The 13,299-nt window shown below is 35.7% G+C and overlaps 1 protein-coding gene across 2 annotated transcripts in view; it reads left to right on the plus strand.

Annotated features, from left to right (window-relative positions):
* The window catches only part of NLGN4X (neuroligin 4, X-linked), a 140,099-nt gene that overhangs the window by 121,162 nt on the left and 5,638 nt on the right, over positions 1–13,299 (plus strand). For both annotated transcript variants that reach the window (XM_021411104.1, XM_021411114.1), the window contains 2 exons: positions 4,708–4,893; positions 7,136–7,925. In XM_021411104.1, the coding sequence (XP_021266779.1) occupies positions 4,708–4,893; positions 7,136–7,925 (976 nt within the window). The remainder of the gene's footprint in view (positions 1–4,707; positions 4,894–7,135; positions 7,926–13,299) is intronic.

A 13,299-nucleotide genomic window follows, 5' to 3' on the forward strand; every position in this document is an offset into this window, starting at 1 on the left:
CTCTCATTGTAAATGCCTTTGTTATAGAAGCTTTCCTTTGCAGCTGGTGTTGGCATTGGAATTCAAATGTCATTGCTGACTGATGTCTAAGGGATGAGTAAGAAATGAAGAGAAAAAAATTTAAACACAGAAGAGTAGCCCAGTGTCTAGTGTCCTGTTCCATTGCTTGGGATGAAAAAGAAAATAAAAATTATAGATAAAGAAAGAAAGAAAATTAAAGAACAAAGAAGAAGAAATGAAAGGCAAAAAAAATCAATGGAGGAACACTCATAGTCAAAATTTATGCTTTCAGCCAGCTATCAAATTGATTTGATATGGATTAGGTCCAAGGACCAAATATGAACATGAAGAATGGACGTTCCCCACAATGATATAATCCTGGGTAATACTGCCTGGGAAATAGCAAAGGAAAGTTGTCATAATGTTTTTTTTTGTTTGTTTGTTTGTTTTTGGAATGACTTAAAAGCATGAGAAATCAGTTCATAGGAATAAATAAATGCAAATTGCTGCAGGATTTTGATTATTTTGGAGATGGCATTTATCTCTAAAGCTCTCAGGACGTAACTCACTGTATTTAACTTCATGATGTTTCTTTTTCTTTATCTTACCTAAGTGTATATTTTTCTGTTCTTTTAAAGTGAATTTTGTATTCATGGCAATAGCATGCCCAGTTACTTCAGAGCAAGTGCCAGCAAAGTTATTCAAATGTCCTCAAATGGAAACAAATTAACATTTCTAATGCTTAAATCCAGGAATGCAGTGAAGTCAGAGGAGGCATTCAGTGTTTTCATAGAACACAGAAGAGAGACTGCCCTTTTGCCAAGCAGTCCTGAGCTACAGGAGCCACCAGTAGTAGAATTGACTTCATTCTCTGCATAGGGCTAATTGCACCTAAACTTGCCTAAAATGCTGGTCTCAGTGTAAGCTGATCATATGCAGTTGTCTGCTTCTCTAGAAAATTACGCTTATGGGAATTCTACACATTCAAATTCAGGTGTGTAAAAATCTGAAGCTGTTTTTGGAGAGTGGTCTTTTTTTGTTTTGTTTTTCCCATAGCATCTGTCAGGATAGTACTAATAAATATTAGATTAGACACTAAGCTTTTAGGTAGCTAAAGTTAACAGTGATCCTTTCTTACCTTATTTGATTTGAGTGCTCCATGACATAAGGATGTCAGTTATGATTGTTTCTTCTTGACATAATCATGCTATTGTCCTCAAACTATCTATTCTATGTCCATTGTATAACTTTTAGTTTGGAAATTTTATTGCCAGAATTTTAGAATACATTAAGTTCCAATATCAAATTTATTGTACGCAAAATATTTTACAGAAGTGTTCATATATCTGGACAAGATCCACTGCTGAAATGTGGCTGCACATTAGCTTGCTCCTTGCAAATCAAAATTATGTGGCTAAAAGTCTATTATTTTGATCCTATGCATGCCCATGCTCAGACTGTAATTCAGATTAATGGCACACTTTCACAGAAAACTTCAGGATCATCACTAACTCCTGCACTTTCTCTAAGTTTATAAATTTTAATGCCTCTTTTGTACTTCTCTCCAGACTGATTGTTCTTTGTTTCCAAAGACTCTTAATCTCTGATTGCTGCTCAGTTCGGCTGGTGGTGATCTTGCCCTCTGGCATGGTTAGTCAGTTTGGAACAAAAGTCCCCTAAAAATGTTTGGGACATTTCACTCATACATATGTTGTGCTCACCTTTGTCTTTCTCAGCTGTTGTTGTCCATGGCATTTTGCAGTAGGAGATCCATGTGGACACCCTTCCCAATCATTGTCTCATTATTTAAAGGAAAACAGGTTTATAAAGTCAAGAACTGAATATTACAGCCAATGAGTCTCGGGGTCATTATTAAGAAAAAAAAAGTTATTTGTTGTCTATATTCAGTGCCTGCCATCCTTTCTTTGTTGCAATAGGATAGAGAGAAGGGTTTCCATGTTCTATTAAAGTCCAAATCCATGGATTTTCAGTTCACAGACTATCCTGTAAGTCATACCATACAGAAAAATGGAAAATATTCTTACTGGACTTAAAAACATATGCTTACAAGGCACGAAGTATAATCTCAAAACAAATCTGCATTCCTGTTTGTTTAGGACATTAGAGTAACACACATATAAACTGTTCTGAAATTTTCATAGTGGCTGCAGGAAAATAATAAAAATAAAAATCTGTTACTGTTGTGTACTTCTGGGCAAATAGTTACTTCTTGCCTGAAATTCCTGAAAGTCTTTGAACAAATATTTTGAACTAATATTCAGAACATGAAAGAAAATATATCTTCATCAAGAAAAGACAGACTTACGATTTCAATTTTTGTCACATGGGGCTGACACTTTACCTTGATGCTTAGTTTTTAAATTAAGAATAATTGCCCTTACAATTAATGAGAATCAGAAAAGAACTGCTGAAACAAACAAACAAAAAATCTTAATTTGTCTAACATCATATCTGCATTGACTGCAGTTTTACTCAGTCACTTTTTAGTACATTTGGAAAGAATTCAAAATCACAAAGATCAACCAGCTTTATCTTGATGCTGCTAGAAGAGCTGAAACATGTTTAGTCACTGAATATTAATTACTATGCTGCTTTAAAGGTTACAACAGTCACTTTCTCCCGGGGAGGTCATAGTTCTGATTGAATAAAAGCTTAATTATTGAATATTATAGAAAATTGAAGTAAACTGCAAGAAACAAAGCCAGCAAGTGGGTTATTCTTTCTTTGACACTCTTAAAAAGATAATAAGGGCATATGAAAAAGAAGACAATAGTTAAAAAAAAAAAAAGCAATTATAGATTAATAGTTTGTTTACTTCTTTTTCCTCTTTGGTATGGAAGATAAAGAAGATGTTACTGGAGTAATTCCTCTGCTTCTCACTCTTAGAGATTGTTATTGTTGTTTTATAAAAAAGCCATATCAAATGCTATTAGCAATAAAGGTATGATTCATATTAGTGTAATTGCATAGAGTGTTTTGTAAAAAAAAAACAAGAAATGAAACATTTATTGACATTAAATACTTATTAATAATTACTAATTAAATCTGATTTTTTTTATGAAAGGTAATACTTTTCATTGATTCATGCCTAATCTTACATGTAGACACTTATGTCACCATAATATAGTGTATTATACATTAGAAATTTAGAGTTTAGTCCTTTATGTGATATTTCTTTTAAATATTGAGGGTGGATTTGCATCACATTGTAGAAATTTTACCATAGAAAACATTATGGAAATACACCTGTGAATGTTCAGCACATATTATTGCTTCTTCCTTTCTTTCACCTTCTTTTCCACTTCCTCCATTTTCAGTCGTTTAATGGCTCAAACTTTGTGAACTTTCTTCCTTTCTGTCACTGAAAAGTAACTACAGCCAGTACAAAGAAATCTGTTCCCCTTTGCCAATGTTCATATGTACTGCAAGGACTTTATTCCTTGGGGCCTCGGGCCTCTGTCCCTGAGAGGCCAGAAGGCACTGGCATGGCAGGCTGAAGTGGCTCAAGGCTGCAGATGGTGAATCTCACGTCAAGCTGCTCCAAGACTGTAGATCTCCTGAATCCTGAGCCCTCCTTCTGGCTAATTTTCTGAAATGATAGCTTGTAAACACTAGTAAATGAGTTTCTTGTTTTGACTTGACATGTAACTGTCAGTGGAGCCTAAATCAGTCATGTCCATCTGAAAACATCCATTTGATGTAAGGTGTTTCTTATAGACTACTGACTTCCAGTTGTCTGACAGTAAAAGGTCTGTGGGAGTTACAGAGTGTAATTGGAAGTACATGATTTGATGTGGTAATTGTGATGTAACACAAGGTCTAGACTGTGAATGATAGGCAGCGTGGCTAATGTTTCACATTAGTTGGTTTCAGAAAAAGAAATTAATCTTGGTCCTAGTCTCTTGGTCATTTCCTTCAAAGTAGCAAGACAGTCAGCAAATGTGTCGTTCTTTGTTTCTGAAATCTGTTAACTACAGTACAGGGACAAAAAATAACAGCACAGTTTTAGTTTCCAAGGAAACAAAGCCTGATTAGTTCAGATAAAATCTCCCTACTAACGGGTGAATTGCTCACAGTTTACTTGCTATCATCCTAATAAATATCCTTTGAGAAATTTGAGTGTGAATTTTTGTCATTGTTTCCTGTTCCTTTTACTATTTTCTTCATCCTTTTCTGTTTCTGAGCGTGTCCATCCTTATCAAAAGTAGAATAATTTGTAGAGCTATGTAGGTCAGGAGAATGCTAGTCCAGGTTAAGAAGCATTTAAACAAATGTGTTAGGGAGCATTGCTCTTAGTGGAAGATTTGGTATATCATTTACTTCTATATGTTGTCTTTACCCAAAAACAATTTCCTAATCTTAATCACATACAGCTATCAAATGTTTAATATTTTCAGTCTGTATATCTTCACCAATACATTGTTATTTCAAAAAAAAAAAAAAAAAAAAAAGATTTTGCACAAATAAAACCTTTGCAGTAGGGCAAAACAAACCAAAATCAAACAGCGTATAGAATGATTTCTACTGCCTGTGCTGGAGACATTTAACTAAGACTGTAACCTTTAAAAAAAGGGAAAAAAAATAGCCCAGAAGATGAAAATATGAGAGTATGTGTTGTGAATGTGTGGATATCCTGCAGCTAACTCTGTGTCTGGTGAACTAAAATTATCCCTTTTTGCCTTATAGGTTTTTTAAGTACTGGGGACCAAGCTGCAAAAGGCAATTACGGATTGCTTGACCAAATTCAAGCTTTGCGTTGGATTGAAGAAAATATTGGATCTTTTGGAGGAGACCCAAAAAGAGTTACTATTTTTGGATCTGGGGCAGGAGCTTCCTGTGTCAGTCTTCTGACACTCTCTCACTATTCAGAAGGTAAGGATCTTCTGAACAAAGCATAGTAGTACAGCAATGGAAAAAAATTATTCTTTTGTAATCTTCTGTAAAAACAAAACAAAATAAAACAATATATATACGTATATATATTTTTAAAAATGGCCATATCAAGTAGACAGAATTATACTACGTCAGTAACTTTTGTAAAATACTATTTATTGTTCTGGATTTGTATTAGCCAACTTAAACACTCTTGTCTAGCCTTTCAATGTGTATTTAGATGACTTCCTTACTTAATTACGACATAGCTCAAACTTACTCAAAAAAATTATGCAACTCCACACGATTATTATGGGATACCACTAAGAGTTTTTAAGATTTTGGCAGAATTTCTACCCTCCAAAAAAACCCAGCAAAATACAAAGAGTGTATAAAACTAGTACCGTATACATAATTCACTCTGAAAGTAATGCTAATATAATAAAACAGGAGGCATTATTTTCAGTGCAACCCTCATAGATACCCATTGGTAACAGCAATACTGCAAAAAAATTATAATAGAAGCCAAATAAAATGCTGTGGTTTCACACTGGTGGCAAACTATGCTCCACTGCACAACTCTCTCTCTCACACGCCTACAAGGAAGACGGGAGAAAATGTGATGAAAAAGGCTGATGTGTTGAGATAAGGACAGGGAGATCGCTCACCAATTACCATCTCAGGCCATACAGACTTGGCATAAGTAGACTAATGCAGTTTATTGTATTTTGCTAATAACAGACTAGAGCAGTGAGAAACTAAAAACAAACAAAAAACACCTTCCCCTCATCCATTCTCTTCTGCCTCCTCCCCCTGAGCAACACAAGGGAACGAGGAATGGAGACTGCAGTCAGTTCATAATGCTCCATCTCTGCCACCCCTCCATGGCCACTCTCAGCCCCTGCTCCACGTGGGTCCTTCCCACAACACCGTCCTTCCCGAACTGATAGCCTTGTCAAAAAAAAAACCAATACAACTAAATATAGTATTCATAACTCCATGCTACTCCTATCATACAGAAATATATGGAAGAAGGCTCAGCCCTAGCATGCCACTGTAGAAGGAGTGCTGGTTAACACATCCTATTTAGAAGTACATAGAGTTAATTATTCCTGGCAGCTCAGGAGAGTGACACAATAGCATGCAGTGAGTAACTGTTGAGTAAGCCCTGCCAGAAACAAGCAGATGGAACAAAGGAAAGCCTAACCAATGACATCACTGAAATGTTGTGATATGTGCAGTAAGTTGTCGTCACAAAGGTTTATCGTTCACAGTCGTTTTTCCCCTGTAAGTACTTCAGGGTCTTCAAATGCTTTTGTAGCTCTTGCTGTCTTTGGGATTTTGAGAATTTGACTGTGGAAATCTTGTGTAGAAGAGGCCCAACCATTTTAATTTAAGTATACAATAGGTCTTTTTACTGATTTTACCAGGAAAAAAGGGGGTGAGGAAGATAATCCAGTAAGCTCCAGTTGCTTTTCACTGTTTTGTTGTCACAAAGAAGCTCTTCAGTCCTAGTCTCTGTTTGCTCTGTATATTAATGCATCTAAAACAACCAGAAGGAACTACTTAATTTTGTCTTATATTCTTCGCAAACATGCAAACGTATTTTAATTCACCATATAGGTAGTACTTCCACTAAACACAAACATATGTGTGTATATCTATATACATACATATGTATACTCTTTATCTCTATACATACTTTAAGGTAGTAATGAAAAGTGATGTCAGAGGAGAGGGCTCAAGCTTATTAAATTGATTTAAGCAGAGCAGATTTTTTTGTGTTATATGATGCATCGCTTCTGTGAAAGAAATGAGAGTGTGTAATTTTCATTTGACCTTTAAACTACTGAAGAGTGCATTTATGAGAGTCATTGACATGGCAAAGAGGATATGATTGCTTGTAGCTGCCACTCCTTTAACAGGACTACCACTGTGCTAAAATCAGGGGATTTCCATTAAAGAAAAAGAAAACTGCAGTACTAGCATGAGTTTTGTTCTTAAAACAATAATCTGAAACCTTAATTGTTTCTGTATGTGAGCACCAAGAATGAGAGATTTAAATTAATAGCCTATTAGGGACCCTATAAAAAGGAACTAGTGAGAAAATTATATACAAACTGAATTGAAATATAGGAGTATGCTTTTAGTCAAAAGCATTCTTTGGTTAGTGAAAGCTGCTTTTAATTTTATTTTATTTTTAATATAATTTGATTTGCATTTAAACAATTTGCACCTGCAGGTTTGTTCCAAAAGGCAATCATACAGAGTGGTACAGCCCTGTCCAGCTGGGCAGTGAACTACCAGCCTGCCAAGTACACTCGGATATTGGCAGACAAAGTCGGCTGCGACATGCTGGATACCACTGATTTGGTTGAATGCCTTCGGAATAAGAACTACAAAGAACTCATTCAACAGACCATCACTCCAGCCACGTACCACATTGCCTTTGGGCCTGTGATAGATGGAGATGTGATTCCAGATGACCCTCAGATTCTCATGGAGCAAGGCGAATTCCTTAACTATGATATAATGCTGGGTGTGAATCAAGGGGAAGGTTTAAAATTTGTGGATGGCATTGTAGACAATGAAGATGGTGTTTCTCCCAATGATTTTGACTTTTCTGTCTCCAATTTTGTGGACAATCTATATGGTTATCCAGAAGGGAAAGACACACTCCGAGAGACCATTAAGTTCATGTACACAGACTGGGCAGACAAGGAAAACCCTGAAACAAGACGAAAGACCCTGGTAGCTCTTTTTACTGACCACCAATGGGTTGCTCCTGCTGTTGCCACTGCTGATCTGCATGCCCAGTATGGATCTCCAACATATTTCTATGCATTTTATCACCACTGCCAAAGTGAAATGAAACCAAGCTGGGCTGATTCAGCTCATGGAGATGAAGTTCCTTATGTGTTTGGCATTCCTATGATTGGCCCAACAGAATTGTTCAACTGCAACTTTTCCAAGAATGATGTCATGCTCAGTGCAGTAGTTATGACATACTGGACAAACTTCGCCAAAACTGGGTAAGTTTGACCTCTAGAATTCCTTCTTGTCGATAACACACTCCTAAAATAGTCAAATTTCCATAGCAGCAGCTCCAAGCCCTTATTGTGACGTACGATTATAGCACTATTTAGTATGTGTGAGGCACTATGTAGCTGGGGCTTATTCATATTTAATAGATTTTTAATTAGTGTGTTCCCGCAAACTATTTTCTTTCAGTAGCTCAGTGAGAAGAATAATGCACTGTATTTTTGATTCAAAAATAGGGCAATTATTAAGGAAAAAAGCCCTTCTTAGAGAAAAAGCAGCTCACTAAGATACTGAAAAATCAGAGGAAATGTATTCTACCAGAAGAAAGAACTGTCAGGCAGATAGTGCTTATGTCTTACAAAAGTAAGGAAGTTGTTTTCTTTTTAGTGACCTTCAGAGGAATGGGTGCTCAGAGAAAAAGTGAATCAGAAAGGCAGACACTGGAAAGATTTTTTCCCCTCTGTAGGCTGTAATGACCATAATGAATAGTGGGCTGGGATGAAGAAAAGACTCAGATATAAATTTTGCTCTGAGAAGGTTAAAAATTCAAATTAATTCTGCTTACAAAACAATACATCAATATTTTGCGGAAAAAGAATTGTAGACATCAAGGAAAAAACCCTCAAAGCAGCTTAATCTGTGAGTGCTATTAATAATTTCTGCCTGTTTTCTATAGCATTCCTCTAAATATTATCGTGTTATTTTACTTGAACAGCAAGGGCTTTTTTGTTAACCTTGAGTCTTCAGTACTGAACAAAGATACTTATGGCACAATGGTGCTGTAAATCTTTCCAATGAATGCTTAATGGCAGGATTAGACACTGGAAACTGCAGCTTTACTGCAGTGCGGTGAGTAGTATGCAGCTTTATAAGAAAAATTCAGAGATGCCCATTGTGAAACATACAGCTCTTAGCAGTCTTTAACATATCCAGATGACATTCAAGGCAGAGACATTTTGCAGTCATAACAAAAACCTTGAGTATTAATTGAGTAAGAAACAATCAAATGTTTCAGGTCACTTTACAAAGCAAAAGAAAACTTTTGTTGTATTACATTTTAGACAAGCAGGTACTTTCAAATGCAGAAATCCCATAACACTGCAGCAAGAGTGAATGAACTGTGAAATATTTAGGTGTATTTAGAAACAATAAGGCATCAGTTGGATGACTGGGGTAGACAAACGGGTGAAAGCTTCATTTATGGACAAATAATACCATATGTTGTCTGTAGTGCACATTCAAAAAGTGTATTTTGCCATGATTTTGTTTTTGTATGGACTAAGTGTCACGTGTACATAGAGGACATCGACTCCTTGCAAATATACATGATTGGAATTATTATGGAGATCTCCACATTCTCACTCTTAGTTGCAATATCTTTATGATTGTTACCTGTACAATAAGTTGCATCTAAACAATTTTAAGAATTTTTTTCAGCCCCAACTGCCACTATTACTCATAGTTGCAAGCAGTTTGCAGCTGTTTCTACTTGAAAGCTAATTTCAGCAAGCTACACTTACCATCACCCAGTTATGAACCCATATCTTAGCCTTTTGAAAACCTTGTTACTCGCTTAGCTTAGAAATAGGGAAGTAATTTGCAACAGAGCAGGTGTGAGAAACTAGATTTGGGATATAAAAATTACATGAATATATGGCTTTTGATTCCACTATGTAGAAAATTATATGTGAGAGCTTCATTAAGAGGTGCACTTAAAGCTTCAGTCTGCTGTCAGTAGTACTATCCTAACAGAAATTGTAATTTTATATGCACAAATGTTCTGTTAGGGCTGTGTTACACTCCTCACAGATACACCAACAGAAGCAGCATAGATGATGTGAGGGGATGTGTGCCAGCCCTTCATGGATGCTCTGAAAGCTACACTCTTGTGAAGAAGGATCTGCAGTTTCACAAAGTGGATATGAAACTATGTTCTCAGTGACATTTATTGGGTTTCTAAAAATCACCCCCTTTTGAGTAGCTACAATACTCTGCATTTTTGCCCCCCATTTATCCATCCCTTCTCAGATTGGTGCTGGGAAAAGTATAGGCCTAAAGAACAAATCCTTAATTTCTTTGTAATTCATAGGAATACTCCTGAATTATTTTTCTGTCATTGATTCTGAAGCAAAATGTTAACTGAGTTATTAAGGATATCTATTCAGTTTGGCTTTTTAAAGGAAGATGCAACTGAACTTACAAAGAATAAATGTATTTTCAAATCAATTCTTTGTGAACTCCTTTATGAACCTTGCATTTCTTTTTGATGTTTTTCTCTGAAGGAGTAACTGTTTTCAGTAGCAAGTCTGTTGGTCAGATGAAACAGAGTACTTATGCTTTGCTTTCCTCAGTAGCTCATAGATGATTGGAAGTATGGCAACAGTAGGTAAAAAGTGAAGGAAGGAGATATGGGAAAAATATGATTGTGTGCCAATGTTTCGGGGAGGAATGGAAACATCATTATTATTATTGAAATAGCTTGAAAAAACAGGGAAAGCATGAAGAAACTCTACAGAGTTTTCTGTTTGATTTTTTTTTTAATATGTATCAAAGAAAACTGCTTAAGGAAAATAAATTATCAAGAGGCCTTTCAGTGGCTTGCAAGCAGACTCAGTGTGTAACTGTCAAGACATTTTGCTCTCTGATGAAGTAAAAAAATGACACCAAAAAATGAAATGCATTAATGTAACAATTCGATTATGGTGACTAATAGTTAATGCTCTTGCAAAATTACATAGAAGAAAAATAGCATTTCGACATGCCATTTGGAATTCTGGATAAGATAAAATTTCCTAACATTTCTCAAAATTCTTCTGGTGCCAATATTTCCAGATATGAAATACAGTTCCCTCATTTGCCCTACAGGTCAATTACTAATTCTTCTTGTGAACAGGAATGTGTGCTATTCTTCAGCCAGCATTCATTGCAGACACATTTACTTCATAGCACTTGAGAAAAAAACAATGCTTTGAATATACATTTGTAGACCATAAGGTGAGAATTTAATGACAATAAATTGCAACATGTTAAACTGAGCAAAGCAATGCAGTTTGAAAGTGGGGAAAAGAAAGTGATAGGTGAAATCAGATGATTTTGCATGTTAATAAAAAGTGTAAGATAAGACAAGAATGCATTGCAGACAAGTTCATGCATTTCATGATGGGAACATTTTTGGGGATAGAATCTATTTAATCTGAATTCTATAAATTATGAAAATGAATAATCAGAGGGAAAAAAGAACAACAATAAGAATCATTCTTGTTCTAGCAGTAGGTTAAATAAAAACAAACAAACAAACAAAACCAAAAAATCCTAACAACAAAAATATTACTCCCTATCAGGCACTGAGATTGGGAACCAAGGTATGTACTGTGAGATTTGTTACTTGAGAAAGTATAAAACTGAAAAAGTATTCAGATTATATTTTTATCATCATAAGTAGAGTGTGTTTTTAAAGGAAAATCTTCTGTCTTCTTTTGCTCTGTAACTACGCACTGGAGCCACATGACACTCTAGAAACACCAAAATGATGTGAGAGAACAAAAAAAAAGAAAAACAAAAGTTGTAGTTAATGTGGCAGATCAAAAGTTTTTTAACAGCTAATTTGATAGGAGAAAAGACAGTATCTAAATAGGTCACTTCAAAAGTAATGTCTCCTATTTATTTCCATGGAAACTACAACAAATGCAAAGAGCACAATAATACTAGCACCTTCTCAGCAACAAATCGATCTTTTTTAACATAGTCACCATTAGCTGATTTACATAGATGAGCCAATTGAGATGCTGTTCATTTTGTGGTGTGACAGTTGTGCTTAGCTGTCCGGAACATGGCTTGCCTTTCACACTTCTATCTCCACTGCTGAAGTGCACCACTTCTCACTTTGTTCACATCTACTGTTTGGTCTCCAGAAACATTCAGTAAGCATCGGTGAGTGTCAATGGGCACCATTTTTTCTGCACAGAGGAATTCAATGACACACCATGTCAGAAGCCATTTTGTCAGAGTGCCCTTCTGCTGCCATCTGTCACATAGCAACAAAATGGAACGAGGTACTGTTGGGAAGATTTAAACTCTGCTGCCACCATCATCTACTACTGATATCGTGAGCCAATATGATAAAATAGGAGACATTACTTTTGGAGCAGGATTTGTACATCTGTATTTAAAGTCTATCCACAATACCAGAAGCATTTTTTTAATATGATACTGGAAAATATTTATAATAAGATAAACTGTTCAACATCACAAGGAAATTACTCAGCACGTCACAATTTGTAACCTTATGATTTTATGAAATATCACCAGTGAGCATAGACGGGAGGGGCAAAGTCAAAATTTTCTTATTTATATCCACAGGATGATTTTGGTAAGTTATCTTATAATGCATTAGATCCTTTATCTAGTACTATATTTAGTCATTTCATTTTCTTATGAAAAAATTATTTAGCTACCTATCCTCCAAGTTCGGATACACAGTATTTAGAACATCATTTAAGTGATTAACCTTAGAGTTGATGCCAACAACATGGTTTTGATAGTCTCAGGCGATGCCTTGTGTTTAGGACCGGATGCCTTTTTTTCTGTTGTTTGTTTTATTGGGGAGTTTTATGCTTACACAGGGCCCAAACAAATAAACAAATCCCAATATATAAGACTAGCCTCATATATCTGTAATTTTCTCTCTTGTGTTTGGAGAAGAAGTCAGTACAAATCAGTATTCCTAACAGACAGAGTTAAAAAGGACACATGGAGGTACCAAACAGAAGAGCAAGAAAGGAAAGGAAGGTTAATACTTATGTATTTTTAAGATGTTTCTAGAGGAAGAGAATGTTAATTTCAGAAAGTTACTTGCTAAAATCTTCATCTGCTGTCATTTGTATAGGGACATTAAAAGAAGTCTAAACATTTTGGTAATTTCCATTTTGATAAACTTCCTTTTACCTTCACTGGGTCCTGGATTCCTCCCTCCTCTTTCAGGTATCTATTCAGGAGAAGGGGGGGAAGGGATTAGGAACAAAGTGCAGTTAGCTGGACTACTCAACTTCTTCATCTCCTCTAGTATGTATGAAGTACAACTCATTTACATGAGCTAACTTAATTTACATCTTATGTAGGATGCCTTCCAGAGTCTGTGAGTCTGAGAGTCTGTTGTGAATCAGAAGAGCAAGAGGGAGAACACAAGGGGGATTTTTCCTGTAATTCTTCCAGGATCTGGGGTTTCTGAAAGAAAAATGCTTTCCATTTTAATAATCGTGATGATTTTTTGTTTGTTTTAGAATTTATGTGTTGAGCCCAGATACACTGTGGCAGATATATTGTGCTGGGCCAATATCTTCCCTTTTGCATTTGCCAAATCCTTCA

The sequence above is a fragment of the Numida meleagris genome, chromosome 1 (assembly GCF_002078875.1).
Source record: "Numida meleagris isolate 19003 breed g44 Domestic line chromosome 1, NumMel1.0, whole genome shotgun sequence".
Taxonomy (NCBI): domain Eukaryota; kingdom Metazoa; phylum Chordata; class Aves; order Galliformes; family Numididae; genus Numida; species Numida meleagris.